General features: G+C 36.2%; 1 protein-coding gene across 6 annotated transcripts in view; it reads right to left on the bottom strand.

Moving 5' to 3' along the window:
• Nucleotides 1-21552, bottom strand: part of CCDC171 (coiled-coil domain containing 171) — a 398768-nt gene that overhangs the window by 248743 nt on the left and 128473 nt on the right. For all 6 annotated transcript variants that reach the window (XM_007969189.3, XM_073021619.1, XM_007969191.3 and 3 more), the window contains 5 exons: nt 8251-8357; nt 6387-6476; nt 5156-5356; nt 2086-2253; nt 314-502 (listed from right to left, as the gene is read on the bottom strand). In XM_007969189.3, coding sequence (XP_007967380.2) covers nt 314-502; nt 2086-2253; nt 5156-5356; nt 6387-6476; nt 8251-8357 — 755 coding nt within the window. The remainder of the gene's footprint in view (nt 1-313; nt 503-2085; nt 2254-5155; nt 5357-6386; nt 6477-8250; nt 8358-21552) is intronic.

Raw genomic sequence — 21552 nt, 5'->3', positions numbered from 1 at the left:
ACCAAATACTTTAATCTTTTATTTTAAAAATAAATAAAGGAAATATAATTTTAGCATTTAATTAACTGATCAATGCATTTTGGGATATTTTAATCAGAAACCCATATATTTCCAAACTTACATGAAAGACAATCCTTAATATACACACCCATACACACACACATATGTGTATCTAAACATATATATGTGCATCTAAACAAGTTCTATGAAGTTCTTAAGACGTAACCGATTTAGCATTGCTACTAGAAAAAAAAAAGTTCCTAATGGTTACACTGAGTAACCCATTTTTAAGCCCTTTGTAAAGGTAGCATACCTGTGCCCTCTTCTGCACCTCCAGGAGGAGTTCAGAATACTGCAGCTCTAGTTCCTTCTTTTGTTTGTGCCAGCAGCTCTCTTGGGCTTTGATCTGTTCTGCCACTTTGGTAAAGGTGTCTTCCTGAGTCTGCTGAAGCTCTCTCATCGTGTCAGACTTGTTTTTACAGATATACTCTAGATGGCTTATCTATATGGGGAGATGCAACAGAGAAGAAAATATGCTCACAAGCTATTTCTTTGTGTCGTCTCCCCTAATAAAACACCCAAAATGTCCTACTATATTTTATTCCTTAAGATCATATAAAAATTTTAACATAGAATGTAAATAAATTTTAAAAAAGAAAATAGCAGGGTAAACTGCCATACATTAGCAGAAAATTGTGTTATTTGTATACTTAGATGGCAAATTTTTCATCTTCTCTTTCTAATGAAGTTACTTATTCTATAATTAATTTGATTGACACTGAGAAAGATACTGTTACTTCTGGAACCAAGGCTCAAGCTATTCAAATATCTCAGCGGGAAAGAAAGTAAAGATATAAAAATCTGCAAGCAGTTTGCATAAAATAAAGCAGAATGTTCTAACCATTTTTTGTTTCATATTCAAACACTGGAAAGAAAATCATCATTTTCTAAAATGTATGACTATTAAGGATGTTTTGAAACAATGAAAACTATTAAAAATATAATACCATCTCATAGGGTTAAAATACATTCATTTTAATTATCTTCAATTTTCAAATCCATTATGTACACATTCACAATCATGAATAGCATCTGTGCCTCTCACAATTTACGCCCTCATTTCTTAGCCCTACATCTCAGTGTCTATGGTTGTGTTTGTCAATAGGACCAAGATAAAATGCTCAATAATAAAAAAAATCACCCTGAAATTAGGTCAATATGCTGTTTTATCACTTCAACAGAATTTTTTTTAACTTACAGGACAGTTTTTCTCTTCTTGTTCAAATGTCATTGCATTTGAACAAGAAGAGCAAATGTCATTGCAACTAAGACCTGGAAACTAAACCACATAAACACAGTACTGACCACGTTCAATAGACCCAGGATCAGAACCAATGTCTTCAATGGTGGTATATGTTGATCTGCTAAGCCACTGTAATTTTCTATAACCAAAACAGGTTTTGGTATATTTGCTGGAGACTGATTTCCTAGACTTGTGAGATAGTAATGTTACCATAAAGGTCTACTATATTCTCCTATAAAATACACTTTTTGCATTCTAAAGCACGGAACGAGTTTCCTAATACACACTTTGTTGTATTTCGAAAAGCAAATCATAAGCATATAATTTAAAATGTTTAAGTGCTTTTAAAAATAACACCTTATATTTCCTAAGTAAAGAATTTTAAGATCATGTTTTTGAATAACTGTATCCTGTTTCTATTTTATGCTAACATAAAGAGTTGGTTTATTAATGTAAATGACTAAGTTCTTTGAATTGCTTCATCAGTAAGATTAATTTATTTTCTTTTAATTAGGTCCCTGTGGCTAATACTGGCTAGTAGTATTAGCATGTCCTGCACAGAAAGTGGAGCTTAGAGACTTCATACAGACTTCAGTCACATTTACATGCCCACAGCAATGGCATCAAACTGAGTTGTAGACAAGCCATAATTAATGGTATTGAATTATTAACATCCAAATTCTTTTTGAAATAAGATGAATGTCAGCCCCTCTTAATGATACTGTGATGTGGACAAATGTCACTGAATTTAATAGAGGTATCTGGTGCCTGAGGACAGTTACCTTCTCATTAGCCCTGTTGAGGTCTGCAATCAGGGCATCAACATTCTCCTGTAAGACCGCACAAAGCTCAGACCAAGAGAATTTATCCAGCATGCCTTCTGGTTGTTTTATGAGCACACAGCCTGCTACCAAGTGCTGATACAAGGTGTGAAGAAAGGTTAGCTTCTCCTGCAGGAAAAAAAAAAAAGAAAAATTATTTGCTGTGTATAAACATTGTAAGAAGTAAAATACATAATACAAATGGTGAAGAGTTAATTTCAAAAACCTGAAAAGGAAATTATAATACTCAAGTCTCAGAATATTTTAATGACTTTTTTATATTCAAAACTAAGCACCAGATAAAACATTTGGAACTGCTTATACTTGGTATTCAAAATCAAAATCTGAGTCTAGAAGCCAGAAGACCAAGATTCATTCCCAGCTCTGCTACTGATGAGGTTGTGATTTGAGTAAACACCTGTTCAGGCCTAAGTTTCCTTAGCTATCACACGAAGTGTCTGGATTGGACTCATTGTTTATAAGCCTATCTAACTGTAACTCAGTATGGTAATTCTATAATTTAATATTTACATTTGCCAAAATAGATACTACTTGTCAAAAAACAATACAGAAAAAAACAGTGTTATTCAACTCTGATGAAAAAAAGTTATACCAATATCTGTACTTTACATGGACACAATTACTCAGCTTTCTTCTTCCTCCAGAGATTCCAGTTTACTTACTACTTATAGGAAATCTATCCCAAGCCCCTTAGGCAAAGCAGATAGTGATATGAAAGATATGGAAGATGGGCTCATTTGTTTTCCCCACTTATAAGTTCATATAGTATTTGGCACACTGGGCATTTGTAGGTGTTTAAATATTATAAAGTAACAGCAAAAAAAAAAATGGATATAGCTGCTTAAGACATACTTTTGAAAATGTCCAATTGGAAATATGTTTTTTAAAAGTCCTTTAAAATTATATTACCACTTCAGTAATTAAACTATCCATTGCTGAATGACTTAGAAACACTATGCTGCAGAATTCATATAAAGCAGATCACATTTGAACACATGAGGAGGGTTTATTTACTATAATGTCAAATAGCTCTCTTTATAAGGTGTTTCATCTGTAAAGTCCCAAAGCATGGAACTCAAAGACAAGGTAACTGTGAAGCTGCAAAATGAATATTTTTATTTTATGTAGATAAAAAAGTTCCCTCAAGATTTTTTAATAGATCAGCAGGAAGAAACTTTTAAAAGGGACAAATTTAAAAAGAAAATTTAGAAAGTCTATTATACATTTTTTAAAAACTGAATATAGCATATGCAAAAGTTTTATAATTAGAAATTATAGAGAATATTTTCTTACAAATATCAAAATGTAAATCTTTAGTTCACTATGTATGCCACCTTCCTTTTTTTCCAAAAGCAATAATTTAAAAAACAAAAAATGTGAAAATGTAGTTACAACAACAAATTTAAGAAATCAGATTTTTTCACAAATATGCTATGCCTTTTCATAAGCAGTTAATGATGACTTTCGCATTTTTTAACTAGGTCAAAATGTTTTAAAGTCTTATTAAATATAACTTACAAAATACATAAAAATCTTCCTCCTGTGTTTTGCCTACTGATCACATTCGTTCTCAAGGAAGTTCATCCTTAAGGATAATTCATTGTGTCGCTATTATGTCCTTTTTGCTTGGGCTGTGATAAACCAAGCATGATAATCATCCATTTGGCATGAAAAGAGACTCCAAAATCCAAAATCAATTCACACATGTTGAACCCAACCACAGTGCTGTAGACATGCTGACTTTACAATACAGTCAGGCTTCTAGTTTCCTTTACTTTAATCATTATCTGATGTGTAGAGCAATTCCAACCCCTTCATGTGGACACAATTTAAATCCCAGACTGTAAAAAGAGTGGAAAGAATGTTTCCTTTTTACTCTCTTGGCATTCATGTTCGTATTTGTCGGAGTAATGAACTCAATATGCAGGATGACTTAGACAAACCAGTTCCACTAGCTAGACTAGCTCTATAATCCATAGGGTAAAAAGAACTAGAAGATAATTCCATTCACACAGGCTCATACGAAATACGAAATTTGTGTCATAATATTTTTATAAGCCATTAATAAACACAAATGGATAGGCAACTCTCCAGGGCGTCTAAATGAAAAGTTTTAATTTTATGGGATTTTATTTTTCTAAATTTTATTAACATCCTATAATCATACAGAGTAAGGAGGCTATCTGTTAAAGTAGATATTATTACTGTTTTATAAATAAGGAAACTAGGCCGGGCACAGTGGCTCAGGCCTGTAATCCCAGTACTTTAGGAGGGGAGGCCGAGGTGGGCAGATCACCTGAGGTCAGGAGTTCGAGAACAGCCTGGCCAACATGGTGAAACCCCATCTCTACTAAAAATACAAAAATTAGCCAGGCATGGTGGTGGACACCTGTAATCTCAGCTACTTAGGAGGCTGAGGCAGGAGAATCGCTTGAACCTGGGAGGTGGAGGTTGCAATGAGCCCAGATCACGCCACTGCACTCCAGCCTGGGTGACAGAGCAAGACTTTGTCTCAAAAAAGAAAAAAAATAAATAAGAAAACTAAGATGTGGAGAGGCTAAGTTGTATAGCTTGTCCACAGCCAAACCATGTATAAACAGAAGTATCAGGATCCAAGTTCAGGTCTATCTGATTATAAAATACTTATTCTTTCCATCATATCAATCTACCAAGCTACTAAAATAAAAAATAATTTTGTCATTGGCAAACAGGCAAACCTTGAAAGGACTGTTAGGAGCATAGTTACTTGAGTTACAATGTTCTAAAAGTCAAAAAAGATAGTTGTACAAACGATAACCAAGAAAATGAGTTGTGCAAGTTATAGTACTTGTCTCACAAGAGAATGACACAAGAATGACAAGTGAGTGATTTTGCAGCTGTCACAAACATTTCAAAATACTCTGCTCAGAACAATTTTCTTAATTAAATACAAGTAAAAATAGTCACTTGATGTATAACACTGAGATTAGTGAAAGGCCTTTCCTGACAGTCATTGAGTCTCAGGTAATACCTCAGCATCCTTATGGAAAGCCTGGGAAAGCTTCTGCAGTTCACTTTCAGACTGGGCTGCTTGAGCCTTTTCTTTCTCCCAACAGTGCAGCACATTTTGTAGTTCCACTTTTAAAGTGCTGATTAAAGCCTCTCGGTCTGCACATTTAGTGCGTAAATGACTTAACTCTTTATTGACATCAGCCAGTTTATCCTGAAGTTCCTGTCATAGATACCAAATAAAGAGATTGTAGAAAGGCCAGCCAACAAGGGGTGAGGGGACACTAGTATAAAATACATATTGAAAATTTTCAAAGCTTTACAATGAAAGAATCGCAAAGGCAGGAAAGCATCTGTTTACATTAAAATATTTTACTGAATGTATTTTCTAAATATAATATCTTAGCTCAAAAATTAGAACATTTGTTATGTTTAAACATTTATATAAAATGTTAATATGATGACTTATTCCAAAAAGTTCTTTCAAGGTAGTTTCCTTTCAACCTATTTTTTTAAAACAATGTTGTAGTTCAAAATTTTTTAAATATTTTAAAATAAATATCTTACATTTAATATAAGCACATTTACTTTCCAATGACATGCCAACCACTTATAGAAATCTCAAATATGTGGCACAAAGTTCTGCTGAACTGTTTATTCCTTAAACCTAACAAATTCTATTGAAGTGTGTCCATGACAAACCCAACATGAAACAACAAAATAAAATTCCAGCAATACTGAGAAACTTCTGAGAGCTGACTCAGTATAATTTTGCAAAGATGTAGTACATAAAACCAGCACAGAAACTAAAATAAACTATAGTCCTGGGCCTTAGCCAGGTGTGGTCTCAGCCCATTAACAGACACGATGTACTGAAAACAATGGCTCCACCCTAAAATGATGAAAACTGACTCCAAATACGGATGTGCTTATGTAAAATATGTTTAATATGTACCTAAGGCTGGACATTTCATCTTAAATAATTATTTGAATCTCATAAGGTATTATTATTGAATCTGGGAAACAAATTTTCCTTTAACCAAAACAATTTCCAATCAAGTTTTAATTTTTTAAATGAAAAAAACATTCTTGTTACTCTTAATCAACAAGAAAAAATTAAAATTCTATCCATACATAGTTTTAAAAATACAAATATATATTTTCAGGTACCTCAATATCTCTACTTTAAAATATTCCCTAGATAACTACATTTGTTTCTTAATACAAAAGGTAAAAGTTATTCTAAATAATACCTTTATATTTTTAGTGTGAGAGTCTATCTTCTGTTTCGTAGAATCAAGTTCATTACATGCCTTTTCCCTAGCATCGTTCATGCTGTTTAGCTGATGAAAGAAAATGTAAGTAACTTTTTTACATTTTTCAAGGAGAGTACCTCAAAAGTTAATCTTTAAGTGCTTTTTATGCAATTACTTAAATATAAATTTTTCAATAGTAATTCAGAGTCTTCAAAAAATTATTTCTTTTGGTTAAATACTATATAGCTTCTGTCACAAGTTCACATAGCTAAAAAGAAAAGAAAGCATTCAAGCTTAAAATATCACTGATGTTACTGTATTTTTACCACACATTCAGATAAAGGATTTCATTCTTGTTGTAAACAAATACAACTTTATTCTTAAAATCCTACTGGACCAAAATGCCAGAAGCAGGGGCATCTACAAGTAAAGAAAAGAGAACAGAGCAGAAGACTGTTCTTTCTATACATCATGAGGGTATTCACTGGTCTCTCACTCCATATGACAACTTCAGGGTCGGTCACATGCAGTCCTACTGGGAAGGCTTGTGGCAGGTCATCAGTTGGTCCTGCACCGCTTGTGATTTATTTTCTTTGACAGTTCATTCTTCTTTCTGTCAGACTGCTCTTTTTGCTTTCTTTGCAGCCACCCCCTTGGTCTCCCCACTGCTGTCTCTGGCACTGGTTCACAACAAAGCGCATTACTAAGCCAAAGCCTGCTGAGTCGACTTTTCAACTGTGCTGAGGATCATGTGACATTCATCCTCCCAAATAACAATTCGCTGTGGGTAATATGTTCCTAGTTACCCTGCAGCTTCCAGACCTAGGCCTCAGAAGAGTTTCATAAACTACTAACAATACAGGTTGTCTTGTCTCACTGGGAAAGACTTCATAATATTTGTTCTTCATAGAAATTTAATTATTTCGATGGTCATTTTCTTTTATGCCTTTTGAACAATTACCGAGGGTATTAAGAAGACTCACTTTTCCTTCTTTGTTCATCTTAGCAAGCTAAAATAAAATAAGCCACATCTGAAATGTGAAATGTAACCGTTTTGTGGCGTTTATATTATATGAAAGAAAGAGATAAACACAAGGATAAACTCCAAATTCCATGCTACGTGACTTGTCTTTGACTCTAACAATCTGTTTGTTGCTTTGCTAACTAATTGTATTTAATGTAATTACTTCATATGCTAATTTGACAAGATGTAACTAGACAAACTCTTCAATTTTTAAAGCACAAATTCATAAAACATTTTAATACCCAAGAAAATTATCAACCCACACATTAAACAATACAAATGAGATGATAAATAGAAGCATGAGCTTTTTCAATCAGCAAACTAAAAGCTCCCAGGCTACATCAAACAGATATTTGTTTTTTAAAAACTTCTAACAACACTTTACTCCCTTTAGAGAATGAAAACTAATTTCTCTCTTTTTTATTAAGACTTCCACAGTTTGTAGAAATCTTAACCTAAAACACTGACAAAACCTAAATTTCCAGTAGCTATACCAAACGTTGTAAAAACACATTAACATTTAAATACAGTACATATTAACTTAAACTACTTGCATAGTGTTTTCATTAAAACAGATAAATTATGAAGATCAAGAAGTGATAGAGTCTTTATAATTTTGAAAATAATAGTGTGACTGAAGACTTACAAAAACATAAGTGAGACATGACTTTAGGCCACACTTAAAGAAAGAACAGTGAAAGATAATTTATTATTTTTTGTATCTGTGAAGCTGTCAGTTCAACATTCCCAATCTTTTTGACCTTTGTAACAAGCAAGGAATACGTACTGGTACAGGCCGAAGGCTATATGTATGCAACCAAACAGTGCAAGTGTTACCTCATTAGATGCATCTTCCAGCTTGTTCTGGTAATCTGTCAAGGTACGCCTCAACGTCTCAAGGACAACAGAGAAGCTGGGAGGTTTATCTTTGTCCTTGTGGATGCCTAGAGAAAGATATAGGATAAAAATATACCCTTAAAGTCACAAAGGGACAAAAGTTAGGCAAATAGTAACAGAGATACTACAATTAGGTAGAGCCGAAAAGACATTATGAAACCTTGAGTAGAATTTTATTCTCCAAGTATGCTGCTGTATGGCCAAGTATTAATAGCCTTTCTAAACAAGTGGCCATATTAAAGTTCATAATATATCAAATTTAAATTTCTGACTACTTTCTACCTTATCAAGACCCACATGGTAGTTAGTTTTTTTGTTGTTGTTGTTGTGGTTGTTTTATCATGTCTCCTAAGTAACTGCAGTGTTTGTACATACTTTTAATTAAATGAACAGTCCACACTACCACTGTTTGGGGGAGTTATGTACACTTACTGTGGTCCTTGTGTTTCTGATTAGTCAGGCTTTTTATACTGCACTATTTTGCTTAAATAATAATTTCTGAACCCAAGAGTATATAATTTTCTGTTATACTTGGAAATATTCTTCAATCCTTAAAATTCTCAAGTTACAATTTGAAATAAACAATAAAAATGCTATTATCTACATAGTCTACATCATGTTTCAATTAAAACCCTTAAAACTGATACTCATGGTAAAAGTATGAGTATTTCCATGTTATGCCTTCAAACTACTTTAATTTAGTTGGGCCATAAATTACGTTAGTTGAGCTAATAAAGGTCACATGATCAAATGTAGCTCCAAGTATTAATCCAAAAAGTTGAGTTTCAAAAACTACTTTAAATTGATTGCTGATTGGACTATTCTTTAAGTGTTAAAAAGCAAGTAGCAAATTCAGTTTTAAAATATTCATATTGAAAATATTCTTTTCTTGTTATTTCTCCTCACTGTATTTTGTAATATATTTCAATATACAAGAAATAGATTTTCAACAAAGCCAATTTCTAAGAGCAGCATTCATATTATACGTCCTACTATTCATTCATTCAACTAATTTACTGAATTCCTACTATATACCAATCTTAAGCATTAAGCATACAAAGATAAACAAGAAAGGTATAGCCTCTGTCTTTATAGAATTTAGGGTTTAATAAGAGAGAGAAAGATACAAGATAAAAAATTATATGACATTTATCCATTCTTCAAATATTCTATTATTAAAACTTATGGAGAAGTAGGGGAAGGCAGTAATAAAGGAAGAAAGGGGAAATTTTCTTAATGATAGAGCAACTTTATTCAGCTCAGAGTACTGGTGATATATCATGTTTAAATCTTGGAGAAAATGTTATTAATATATTTATGACATTTATCAAGGGGTAATTTAAGTACAACTTACATATGGGTACAACTTGGTTTTTCTTTAACAGAAGAGGAATATTTAACTTAAAGACCAAAAGTAATGTGGAAACAACACATATGACAGCTAGGAAAAGAAATACAGTGTTCTGAGTTATGATAATAGAGGAGACAGTAGTCTTTGTAATGACTATGAGTTGGAAAGACAACTCATTAAAAATTTTATTAAAGGTCTTACCAAATATATTTTTTTAAATTCCTCTCTTGCACAAGATTAAAAAAAAAAATGTAATGTATAATTCTTTTCTTTTGCTACTACACAAGTAGACCATGAATAAATCATTCAAGGACACTCGGGAAATCTGCGTTTTTACAATAAGGGAGAAAACTTCTTCTTAGAAATTCAGAAGAATAAAATCATCTTAATATGAGTGCTGAAGAGTAATGGGACAAAATGCCCTCTCTGTACTGACCTATGAACATTCTTATATTCTACATAAAATAAAGTTTTCTTTCCTGAAAATGTTTATATAATAAAGTTTAGTTGAAGTACAAAGCAAGTTTTAGGTCTGTTATGGCTAGATTATTAAATGCCTTGAGGTAGTCTTCTTTGGGTTAAATCTGCTTGGTGTTCTATAACCTTCTTATACTTGAATATTGATATACTTCTCTAGCTTTGGAAAGTTATCTGTTATTATCCATTTAAATAAACTCTCTCTCCCCCCCCCCTCCTCCTTTCTTCCCTCCCTTCCTCCTTCCCTCCCTCCTTCCCTCCCTCCTCTTGAAGGCCAATAACTCTTAGATTTACCCTTTTGAGACTATTTTCTAAACCCTGTAGGGGTGCTTCATTCTTTTTTATTCTGTTTTCTTTTGTCTCCTCTGACTGTATATTTTCGAATACCTATCTTTAAGCTCTTTATTTCTTTCGCTTAATCAATTCTACTATTAAGACACTTTGACATGTTCTTCATCATGTCAACTGCATTTTTCAACTCCACAATTTCCGCTTGATTCTTTTTATTTCAATCTCTTTGTTAAATTTATCTGATAGGATTCTGAATTACTTCTCTGTGTTATATTAAATTTCTTTGAGTTTCCTCAAAACTGTTGTTTTGAATTATCTATCTGAAAGGTCATATGTCTCTGTATCTCGAGGGTTGGTCTCTGGTCCCTTATTTAGTTTGTTTGCTGAAGTCATGTTTTCTGGGATGGTTTTGATGCTTGTGGATGTTCTTCAGTGTCTGGGCATTAATGAGTTAGTTATTTACTTTAGTCTATGCAGTCTGGACTTATTAGTACCTGTCCTTCTTGAGAGGCTTTCCAGGTATTTAAAGGGCTGTAGGTGTTGTGATCTAAGTTTTTGGTCACTGCAGCTATATCTGCATTAGGGGGCACCCAAACCCAGTAACACTGTGGCTCTTGCAGACTCAGAGGCACCACCTTTGTGGGCTTGATAAAATCCAGAAGAATTCTCTAGATTACTGTGTAGAGACTCTTGTCTTCTCTTACTTTCTCCCAGACAAACAGAGTCTCTCTGTGCTGAACTGTCTAAAACTGGGGGAGAAGTGACACAAGCACCCCTGTGGCCACTACCATTAGAACTGCACTAGGTCAAACCTGAAGCCAGCACAGCATTGAGTATCACCCAAGACCTGCTGTAACCATTACCTGGCGACTGCGTATGTTTGCTCAAGGCCCTAGGGCTCTACAATAAGCAGGTAGTGAAGCCAGCCAGGCTCGTGTTCTTCTCCTCAAGACAGCAAGCTCTCCCAGGTCCTGGGAAGATCCAGAGATGCTGTACAGAAGCCAGGGCCTGGAGTTGGAAACCTTAGGAATCTACCTGGCACTCTATTCTATTGAGGCTGAACTGGCACAAGACAAAGTCCTTCCTACTCTTCCCTCCCATTTCCATAGCAGAGGAGGCTCTCCTCCTGGCCACCACTGCCACAGGCCCATAAGGAGTACTTCCAGGCTACTGCCAACGCCCACTCAAGGTCCAAGAGCTCTTCAATCAGTTTGTGGTGAATGCTGCCAGGTCTGGGAATCATCTTTCAGGGCAACAGACTCTCCTTTGGCCAAGGGCAGGTCCAGAAATGCCATCGAAGAGCCAAGGCCCGGAATCAGGGAGCCCAAGAACCTACTTGGTGCTCTACCACCCTGTGGTCAAGCTAAATTAGCTGCAAAACAAAGCCCCCTTTGTTCTTCTCTCTGCTGTTTTCAAGCAGAAAGAATCTCTTGGCATAGCCACCACAGCTGTGAATGTGCTAGGCCACACTTCAAACCAGCAGATCTCAGAGTCTCACCAAAGGTCCACGTGTGTACTACATGGGTACTGCTGCTGATTATTCAGGCCCCAGGGACTCTTTAGTCAGTAGGTGATGAATCCTGCCAGGACTGGGTCCTTCATTTCAAGGCAGTGGGTTCCCTTCTGGCCCAGGGTGTGTCTAGAAATGTGATCTGGGAGCTAAGGCCTGTAATGAGTCTCAGGACTCTGCCTTGGACCCTATCCTTCTGTGGCTAAGCTGGTATCCAAGCTGCAAGAAAAGGTTCTCTTTACTCTTCCCTCACCTGTTAAGCAGAAAGAAGGGGTCTCTTTCAGAGCTGTGAGCTGTGCTGCCTGAAGTTGGAGGTGGGGTACTGCAAGCACTCCCTTTGCTGCCCCCACTGGTGTCTCACTAGGTCACATGCCCTCTAAGTCCACTGGCTCCGAGCCCAGCACAGCACTAGGACTTGCCTAGGAGTTGTAGTCTTTGTGGCCTAGATTGTCTTTCAAGTTTATTTAGGACCCCTGAGCACTTTAGTCCACAGTGGCAAGGCTTGCCAGAGCTCAAATTCCAACTGCTAGGATGGACAATTCCCCTCTGGCTAGGGCTAGCCTACATGCCCCCTCCATGAGCACTGGCTTATTCTCAGTGTTGCTTTCCACTGTGACAGGGCAGCACGGAGCTTCAATGCAAAGTCCCACAATCACTGTGCTCTCCCTCCCCCAAGTGCACAGATTCCCCTCACCACATAGCTGCTGCTGAGGCATGGAGGAGGGATGGTATCAGCAATTCAAAACTGTCTTTCAACCCTCTTCCATGCCTCTTTCAGTGATATGAAGCTTAAAACAGGTACTGTGACTGCTCATCTGATTTTTGGTTCTTATGAAGGTACTTTTTTTTGCCTAGATAACTGTTAAATTTGGTGTTCCTGTGGGAGTGATGATCACTGGACGCTTCTATTCAGCCATCTTGCTCAGCCTCCAGCTGCTATGGTTTGAACACGTTCTCCAAAGTGTTGGAAACTTAATCCCCAATGCAGTGTTGAGAAGTGGAATCTTTGAGAGGTTACTGGGTTATGAGAGCTTTACCCTCATGAATGAATTAATGTCATCACAGGAAGGAGTTTATTATCTTAGAAGTAGGTTTGTTACAAAAGTGAGTTCTCCCCAACTCTTGCTCTCTCTTGCCCTTTCATCTTCTACCATGAGATGATGTAGCATAAGGGCCCTCACCAGATGTTAGCCCCTCAATCTTGGATTTCCCAGCCTCCAGAACTGTAAGAAATAAATCTCCTTTCTTTATTAATTATCCAGTCTCAGGTATTTGTTATAGCAGCACAAAAGGAACTAAGACAATGTCCCACTCAAATTTATTATAAAAAGAAACACTGGTCCCTTAACCTGACAAAATGCTTACAAAAGAAAAAGGGTTACCCTAAACCAAGGACCTTATTGAGTGATTTGACTTAAGCTAATAATATTCTAATAGCTACAGTATGGCCCAAAAAACAATGAACTATAAAAGCTATCCTGTCAAAGAAAAGTGTAAAAACTCCCAAAGAGTAGCAGAAAAGATTTGAACAGTGATCATAATTAGCATTTCAAAAGTCAAATTCCAAATGAAGAACAGAATATATCAGGAACACTTTATACTTGAATAACATCAACTCAAAATCCTGAGGTTCCCTCTCCCTCTGTCTGTACTTGTATTTCTCTATACATAGGTGCCAGCCTATACTTTCACTCACCACACCCTATTTCGATCTCTCCCTCTCACTTTTAAGCAGGTTTCAGCTCTGACTGTACTTTGGCAAGTCTTTTCTTGAATTAGTAGCCTACAGGAGGAGGTCGAGTAGAAAAAGGTTCCAAGCCCTCTATTTACACATTTCCTTTTAGACAATCTCAAAAACTAAATAATTTTCCATAACTCATATAAATCATTGTTTTTCAAGCTGGCATCATTATTTCAGTATAGTTCTACAGAAAAAAAAAAAAAAACAGTAACTTTTCATGAATGGAGTCTATCTTCTCCATCTTGTTACCTACTTCATTTTTCTACAAGATCCCAAGAAGGGAGAATTAGTAAGAAATAATGGAGGGAGAATATAGATAAAAGACAGAGGTTTTTTTATACAGTTATCAATATAGATTATGAGTGGTCACGTTCATGTTCTGAACTGAACTCTGTTGTTTAGTGTTGATTTTTGATCTCGTAGTAGAAAACAGAAAATAATGTTCAAATGAGTTTTGTTTTCACCTGATAAAATCCAAACATTTAATATATAATGTATTAATAACTAAGAAAATTCTCTTTTAATTTTAAAAGCACTAATACAAACACTTTATTGGCAATAGACTTTTTTCAAACTCAGACCACAACACTGTATATCATCTTAATCACTGAATTTATAAATAAACACCTTTCATTATCTTGCAAACAGTAGTGCCCATTCTAGAGTGTTTAGGGAAAATGGTTCATAACTTTTCTAATATATGGAAAGTATTTATTATGTAAGTCCTTCTCACTCTCTAACTATATCTCTTGGGAGAATTCAAAAAACACTTTCTTTACCAAAGCTTATATATTAGTAACGGAAATATATTAGTAACGCAAGTCCCAGCTTCCTTGATGAGCTCTGTGTAGCTTGATAAGCTCCATGTGGCTAGAAGGCAAAGAATAACAGCAAACAGCTATCAAAATGGGTTCCCTGAATTTAGCAGGAGTGATTGGATCTTGGGTAACAGAGACCAAATGGCAGCAGTTAACTTCCAGAGACAAAGTGGACATGTTTAGCATAATGGGTAGTGGTTTGACCTACAGAGATCACTGACACTGGGTAAATGATCACAGTGTTCCTAGAACCAAAATCAATGGGCAGCATAGTTAAGTCTTATTTGATTTGTATAAGTAGAAAAGTCCTAGGTCTGATTACCAGAGGTGGGACTTAAGTAAACAAAAAAGGAAGAACTAGTCCTCAAATACTTCTCAGACTTGAGCTAATTCACAGACTTAGGGACCTGTGAATAAAGAGGATGGGTCTCTGTTAGCAATCCTGACACAGTACCAAAAAATACTGTAAATCTTCCTCCTAACCTTCCTCAAAGAAACATGCAACCATCTAACAGGGTAACTGTACTGGGGGAGAGGAATTAACTACATTTATCAGGGACAACTGGACACTGGATCTGAACTGCCATTAATTCAGGGAGACCTAAAATGTGCTACTGTTCAATAGTCAGGGTAGGAGCTTATAGAGGTCAGGTAATTAACTGAATATGAGCTGAAGCCTCTCTCTAGTGGGTCCAGTAGGTACCTGAACCCACCCCATAGTTGTTTTCCCAGTTTGGAACACATAGTTAGAAAGGACAAATGCAGCAACTGGCACAATGTCCACAGTGGTTACCTGAACTATAGAAGGATATTACAGAGGAAAACCAAGTGGAAAAGCCAAGAGGAAATCACTGGTACTTTTACCTACCAAAATACAAATTGAAAGTAATGCCACACTCCTGGCAAGACTGTAGAGATTAGTGCCTTTTAAGGGACTGAAAGATGAAGGCATGGTGATTCCTACCACATCAGCATTCAACTCACCTAACTGGGCTGCTACAGAATACAGATGGATCTTACAGAATGACAGTGAATTAATCAGTATGACTCCAATTGCTGCTGCAATTAAATACGTAGTTTCATTGTGAAACAAATCAACACATTTTCTGGCAATTGGAATGAAGATATTCATTCTACCCCTTTAGTAAAGACCACCAAGACCAGTTTTTTTCATCTAGCAGGACCAGCAATGTACCTTTGTTGCCGCCCTACCACAGAGCTATATCAACTCTGGCTCTCTATCACAATCTAGTATGTAGAAATCTTGATCAACTCTCCATTACCGAAGATCTCACATGCTGTATTTCATTTTCTACTAAATTGATGGCATCGTTCTAAATTGACCTGATGAACAGAAAGTAGCAACTACTCAAATTCAAGATGTATACAGCATTTCACAGGTCCTTATAAGTGGATCATAGTGTAAACTTTTAGGAGTTAGAAGTAAAGCAAGCCATCCACTACAGATAACTATTCTTTTGAAAATGAGTTTTGGACTTGCTACTGGTCCTCAGCAGATTCTGAATACATGGCCAACAATTCACCACTTGACTAGAGGTTGCCCGTCATAAAATGGTTACTGTGTGGTCTACCAATCCATAAATGTTGGCATAGATAATAGCACTCTATCATCAAATGAAAGTGGTATATAAGTCCTGAAGGCACAAGTAAGCTGTATGAGCAAGTAGCCCAGATTCCCATGGGCCCTATTCCTGTTACATTGCTTCCTCTCTCTTAACCCACACCGTGGATGCATGGAGCGTTCTCTATGACCAGCTGACAAATAGGAGAAAAAATGGGCTCGGTTTATGGATGGTTCTATATGACATGCTGACATGATTCAAAAATAGGCAGCTGCAAGCAGCACTACAGCCCCACTCAAGGGTGGCTCTGGAGAACAGTGGTAAAAAGATTCCTCCCAGTGAGCAGAATTTCGAGTAGTGGATGTGACTATCATTCTTCCTAGAATGAGAGATGACCAAAGATACAAATATACACCAATTCATGTGTGGTGTCTAACCGTTTGGCTGAATGGTTAGGGACTTGGAAAGAATGTGAATAGAAAATTGGTAACAAGGTTGTCTGGGGAAGAATATGCGGACAGACTTCTTCAAATGGGCACTGTGCCCAGATAAACTTCAGTAGACAAGGATCTTAATAATCAGGAGGGCAAGATGAAGTATTTTATGGATATCAACCAATGTTTTTTCCTAGCCATCTTTGTCTCCTCAAAATTGAACAAAAGAGTCATAGCAGCAAGGACAGAGGTAATATACAGGCTCAGCAATATGAACTTCCATTCACCAAGGCTGATTGGGTTACAGCTCCTACTGAGTGCCAAATTCACCAATAGCAAAAACAAACACTGAGACCATGATATGACACCATTCTCTGGAGGGATCAGATAGCAACTTGGTGGCAGGTTGATCACACTGAGTAACTTTCATCATGGAATGTGCAAGCTTTATTCTTACTAAGATAGACACTTACTCTGAATACAGATTTTCCTGCCCTAACCATACGTTTCTGACCAAACCCCCATCCATGTATATACAAAATACTTTAATTCACCATCATGTATTCCAAATGGCATTGCTTCTGATCAGAGAATGCATTTTACAACAAATGAAGTATGGAAATAAGATTGTTTCCATAGGATTCACTGGTCTTACTATGTTTCTAATCACAAAAACACAAACACTGTATGATTCCACTTAATATAAGGTATCTAAAGCGGTCAAATTCATAGAAAAGAAAGTAGAATGGAGGTTACCAGGGACAAGGAGGAAGGAGAAAAGGGAATGTGATGGTGAATTTTTTATCAACCTGACTGGGTCACTGGGTGCCCAAATATGTGGTTAAACACTCGTTCTGGGTGTGTCTGTGAAGGAGATTAACATCTGAATTGGCAGATTGCCCTCCCTAACTTGAGTGGGCTTCATCCAATTGTTGAAGGTCTGAAGAGAATAAAAACCTGAATAAGAAAGAATGCTTACTCTCTGCCTTGCTGTCTTTGAGCTGCAACATCAATCTTCTCTTGCTTTCAGGCTCAGACTCCTACCAGAGCTTACATCATCAGCTCTCCTAGTTCTCAGGACTTCAAACTCAGACTAGAACCATACCATAGCTCTCCTGGATAATAGACCCTCCTGGAATACAGGTGTGGACCACCTCACCAGGGATGGAACCATATCCAGCTGAGATGCTTGCTGACAGCAAAACAATAGGGTATGGGTAGTAAAGGAAGCTAAAAATACCAGTTACATGTGACCAGACAGAAAGAGAAGGACTTAGTACAGAGTACAGACAGCCTCAACTTACAATGATTCAACTATTCAACTTAAGATTTCTCAACTTTACAATAGTGAAAAAGCAATACACATTCAATATGCTCCCTGACTTACAATGGGTTTATCTGACCTTACTTTCCCAGCTCCTCCCACAATTGCATAAGGTCAAATTCTTAATAAGTTCCTTATTCGAAAATACTATAGTAGTTCTGACTACCCAATCAAACTCTAGCTTTACATGTTCCTATCTTATAATACACACTTGATCTTCACAGTTACTTCCTATATTTATAATTCTTAATATTCTATGATTAAAATGGAAAAAACTGTCTACAATTTCTCCTAAAGAGAAATAATAAGAACAAGCCTAGTAAAGGCAAAATGTAATTAAATCTATCATAACAAATATGATAGTGTTAAACAGGATATGAACTGAGAAATAAAAATTGAAAATTCAAACTGATATAGGTCAAAGACTTATAGAACTCAGAAAAGAAGTGTACAAGATGAAGAATTCAAAGTGAATTTTTAAAAACATACAAGTTTAAAGAAAATCAGAGGTCAAGCCTTAATCAAGTCTTCCATTCTGTACTGTCCAATCTGTGGACAGTAAAATTTATTTAACAGTGATTATTCATATTCATATTTAAATTATTTAAAATTAAATTTTCAATTCCTTAGTCATGATAGTCATATTTCAAGCACTTAATAGCCACACGTGGCTAGAGTCTACTATATTAGAACAACAGATATAGAGCATTTCCATTACTGCAGATTCCATTACCAATTTAGAGGAAATCTACGGAACAAAAAAACATGTTAAACTATACAGTGGGATGCAATCCGAAAAATGCAGGCTGTGAAACTCCTAGAACAAATGAAACAGTTTTTAAACAAATAAATTTCAAACAAAAACGATAAACAAAAGGAGACAGAAGGCCAGGTACGGCGGCTCACACCTGTAATCTCGGCGCTTTGGGAGGCCGAGGCAGGTGGATCACCTGAGGTCAGGAGTTCAAGACCAGCCTGGTCAACATGGCAAAACTCTATCTCTACTAAATAATACAAAAATTAGCTGTACGTGTGGGTGCACACCTGTAGTCTCAGGTACTTGGGAGGCTGAGGCAGGAGAATCACTTGAACCTGGGAGGCGAAGGTTGCAGTGAGCCGAGATTGCACCACCGTACTCCAGCCTGAACAAGAGTGAGACTCCATCTCAAAAAAAAGAAAGAGGGCCGGGCACAGTGGCTCATGCCTGTAATCCCACCACTTTGGGAGGCCAAGGCAGGTGGATCACGAGGTCAAGAGATGGAGACATCCTGGCTAACACGGTGAAACCCCCTCTACTAAAAATACAAAAAAAATTAGCCAGGCATGGTGGCAGGCACCTTTAGTTCCAGCTACTTGGGAGGCTGAGGCAGCAGAGTGGCATGAACCTGGGAGGCAGAGCTTGCAGTGAGCCGAGATGGCACCACTCCTGCCTGGGCGACAGAGTGAGACTCCATCTCAAAAAAGAAAGAGACAGAGACAGAAGAGGAGAGGAACCTACAGATTTTTTAAAGTTAGCCAACCATAATATCTAGACCTTCTCGGCATACTAATTTAAACAATCTGATATTATATGAGATATACAAGAAAATTTGAAATTATGATACTAAGAAATTTTTAACTTTTTACATATGATAATGATCTTGTATTTATATTTTTAAAAAGACTTCATTTTTTAGAGAGTCAAACTTAAATATTTATGAATAAAATTAAACATATCTGGGATATGTTTTCAATATAATACAGCAGATATCTGTATTATACAGATATATAATACAGAAATATCTGGGATATGCTTTCAATATAATACAGCAGAGGGGAAGTAGATGAAACAAGATTGGTTCTTAAGTTGATAAATGTTGATCTGAGTGGTGAGAGCAAGAGATTTTGTTATACTATTCTGCCTCCTTTTGTACATATCTGAAATTTTTCTTAAAAAAAGATATGCAATTAATTACTGGATGAATTTGAAGGAAAAGAGATCATAGGAGGATCTTATCTTTTTTAAAGCTAACTTTATTGAGGTTTCTCTTGGGAGGAAAAAAAACATGTTCATTTAACATATTTCTGCTCTTACAAGTAACACGTGTTTTTCCTTTATTCTTATAATTTTAAAAATTTCAAAAATATATTTAAATGCAGGTGTTATTTGATGATTTTCCCCTGTAAAGCAGTGATCTCATCTGGCATGCTACAATCTTTTTTATCTCAAACAAGTGTTTTTGAATTATATCTTCAATTATTACATTGGTTTCATTTACTCTAGTTTTCGCCTTAGAAAGATGTACAATCTTTTCATTGGTACTCCATATTATCATCTATTCCCTTTTTCTTTCCTTATCTGTTTTAACTCTTTGTTTTTTTCCTCTGCATTTTATCTCTGTGTTCTTTTTTCTACATTTTGTCCTCCAAATCACCAATCTAAAATGTTAATTGTAGATTGTAGATTTTCTAATGTCAATTCTGACATAGCTACTCACAATTTTTAAATTTACTATCCTATTTTTAGTTTCCTTAGACTCCTTCCTTATGTCATTCTTTTACCTGTTAATCTTACTTGGTTTTTTTCGGAGTAGGAGGAGAATTAATCTCTTTCTATTTCAGCCCATTCTTTCCTTATTAATCCCATTTGAAAAAGGTCATTTCTTTTTGTAGCCTACTGTGGATGCCAAATAGCTTCCAAATTTTATTCCGATTTCCACAGTGAATCATTGCATCACTGTGTTCTAAATGTACCAGGTACTGTTCCTTTCCCCTTGTTTTGTGGTACTTAGTTTTTCAAAAATTCTGTTTAGTTTTCCTTAATTTTTAAATGAAAAAAAGAGTAAAACCTAACCATATTTAGAAAGTTTGAAAAAAGACTGTATGTATAAACTCTCCAAAGCTCTACCCTGAATCAATTACATGGTGATAAAACCCCCTCTAAGATCAATACCTGAAGCTACATGAATGTACACAGTTCCTATTATATTTTTCAGCAAGCAGCAATCCCTGAATTTAGGTGGTATCATCTCCCAGTCTACTCCCCGGACTTCTGGCACATACAGTTAGATAGACTACAGGGGAAATTTTATCTCTAGTATGAACTGCTACCAATTTTTTTTGTCTTGATTCCTAGAGACAATACAAAAGAGACTTCTCAGAACTTTACCTCCAATCCCTGGGTCATTCCTGGCTGACTGTATTCTGGGAGTTACAAGTTACAAGGAGATGGTATAGGAGTTGAAAGAAAGACGGGTAAAATACTCTTATTGCCTCAGAAAGCAGCACCTACACAGCAGAAAGATAGCTTCCCAATTTTATAGTTGGTACAGACCCTCCATTTTCAAAAGTGGGAGGATACCGTGGCAGGAGAACAAAATGTCTGTCTACTGTCATAGGATAAGCCAAAGGGAAGTTGATTGTACTTTCATTCCAGTTCTACTGACTATGTATTATATATACTCTCCCCAAGGGAGGGTGAATATTTATTTGATTTCCAGTATTACTGTATGTTTTCAACATTTCTGTGCATTCATTAGTATGAAAGTGTGGAGCTACTTTATAGGAGGCTACCAGGCTGCTGACACTTTAAACTTGATTGTTTTACAAATCATAAATAACAACGTAGGCACGAAGCAATGCTTAATAATCAGTATTTTGGGGGTGCAGTGGCTCATGCCTATAATCCCAACACTTTGGGAGGCCAAGACGGGGAGATCACCTGGGGTCAGGAG

Source organism: Chlorocebus sabaeus, chromosome 12, assembly GCF_047675955.1.
Source record: "Chlorocebus sabaeus isolate Y175 chromosome 12, mChlSab1.0.hap1, whole genome shotgun sequence".
NCBI classification, from domain to species: Eukaryota; Metazoa; Chordata; class Mammalia; order Primates; family Cercopithecidae; genus Chlorocebus; species Chlorocebus sabaeus.
The sequence above is the reverse complement of the archived record's forward strand: the minus strand, read 5'-3'. Positions and strand labels throughout refer to the sequence as shown.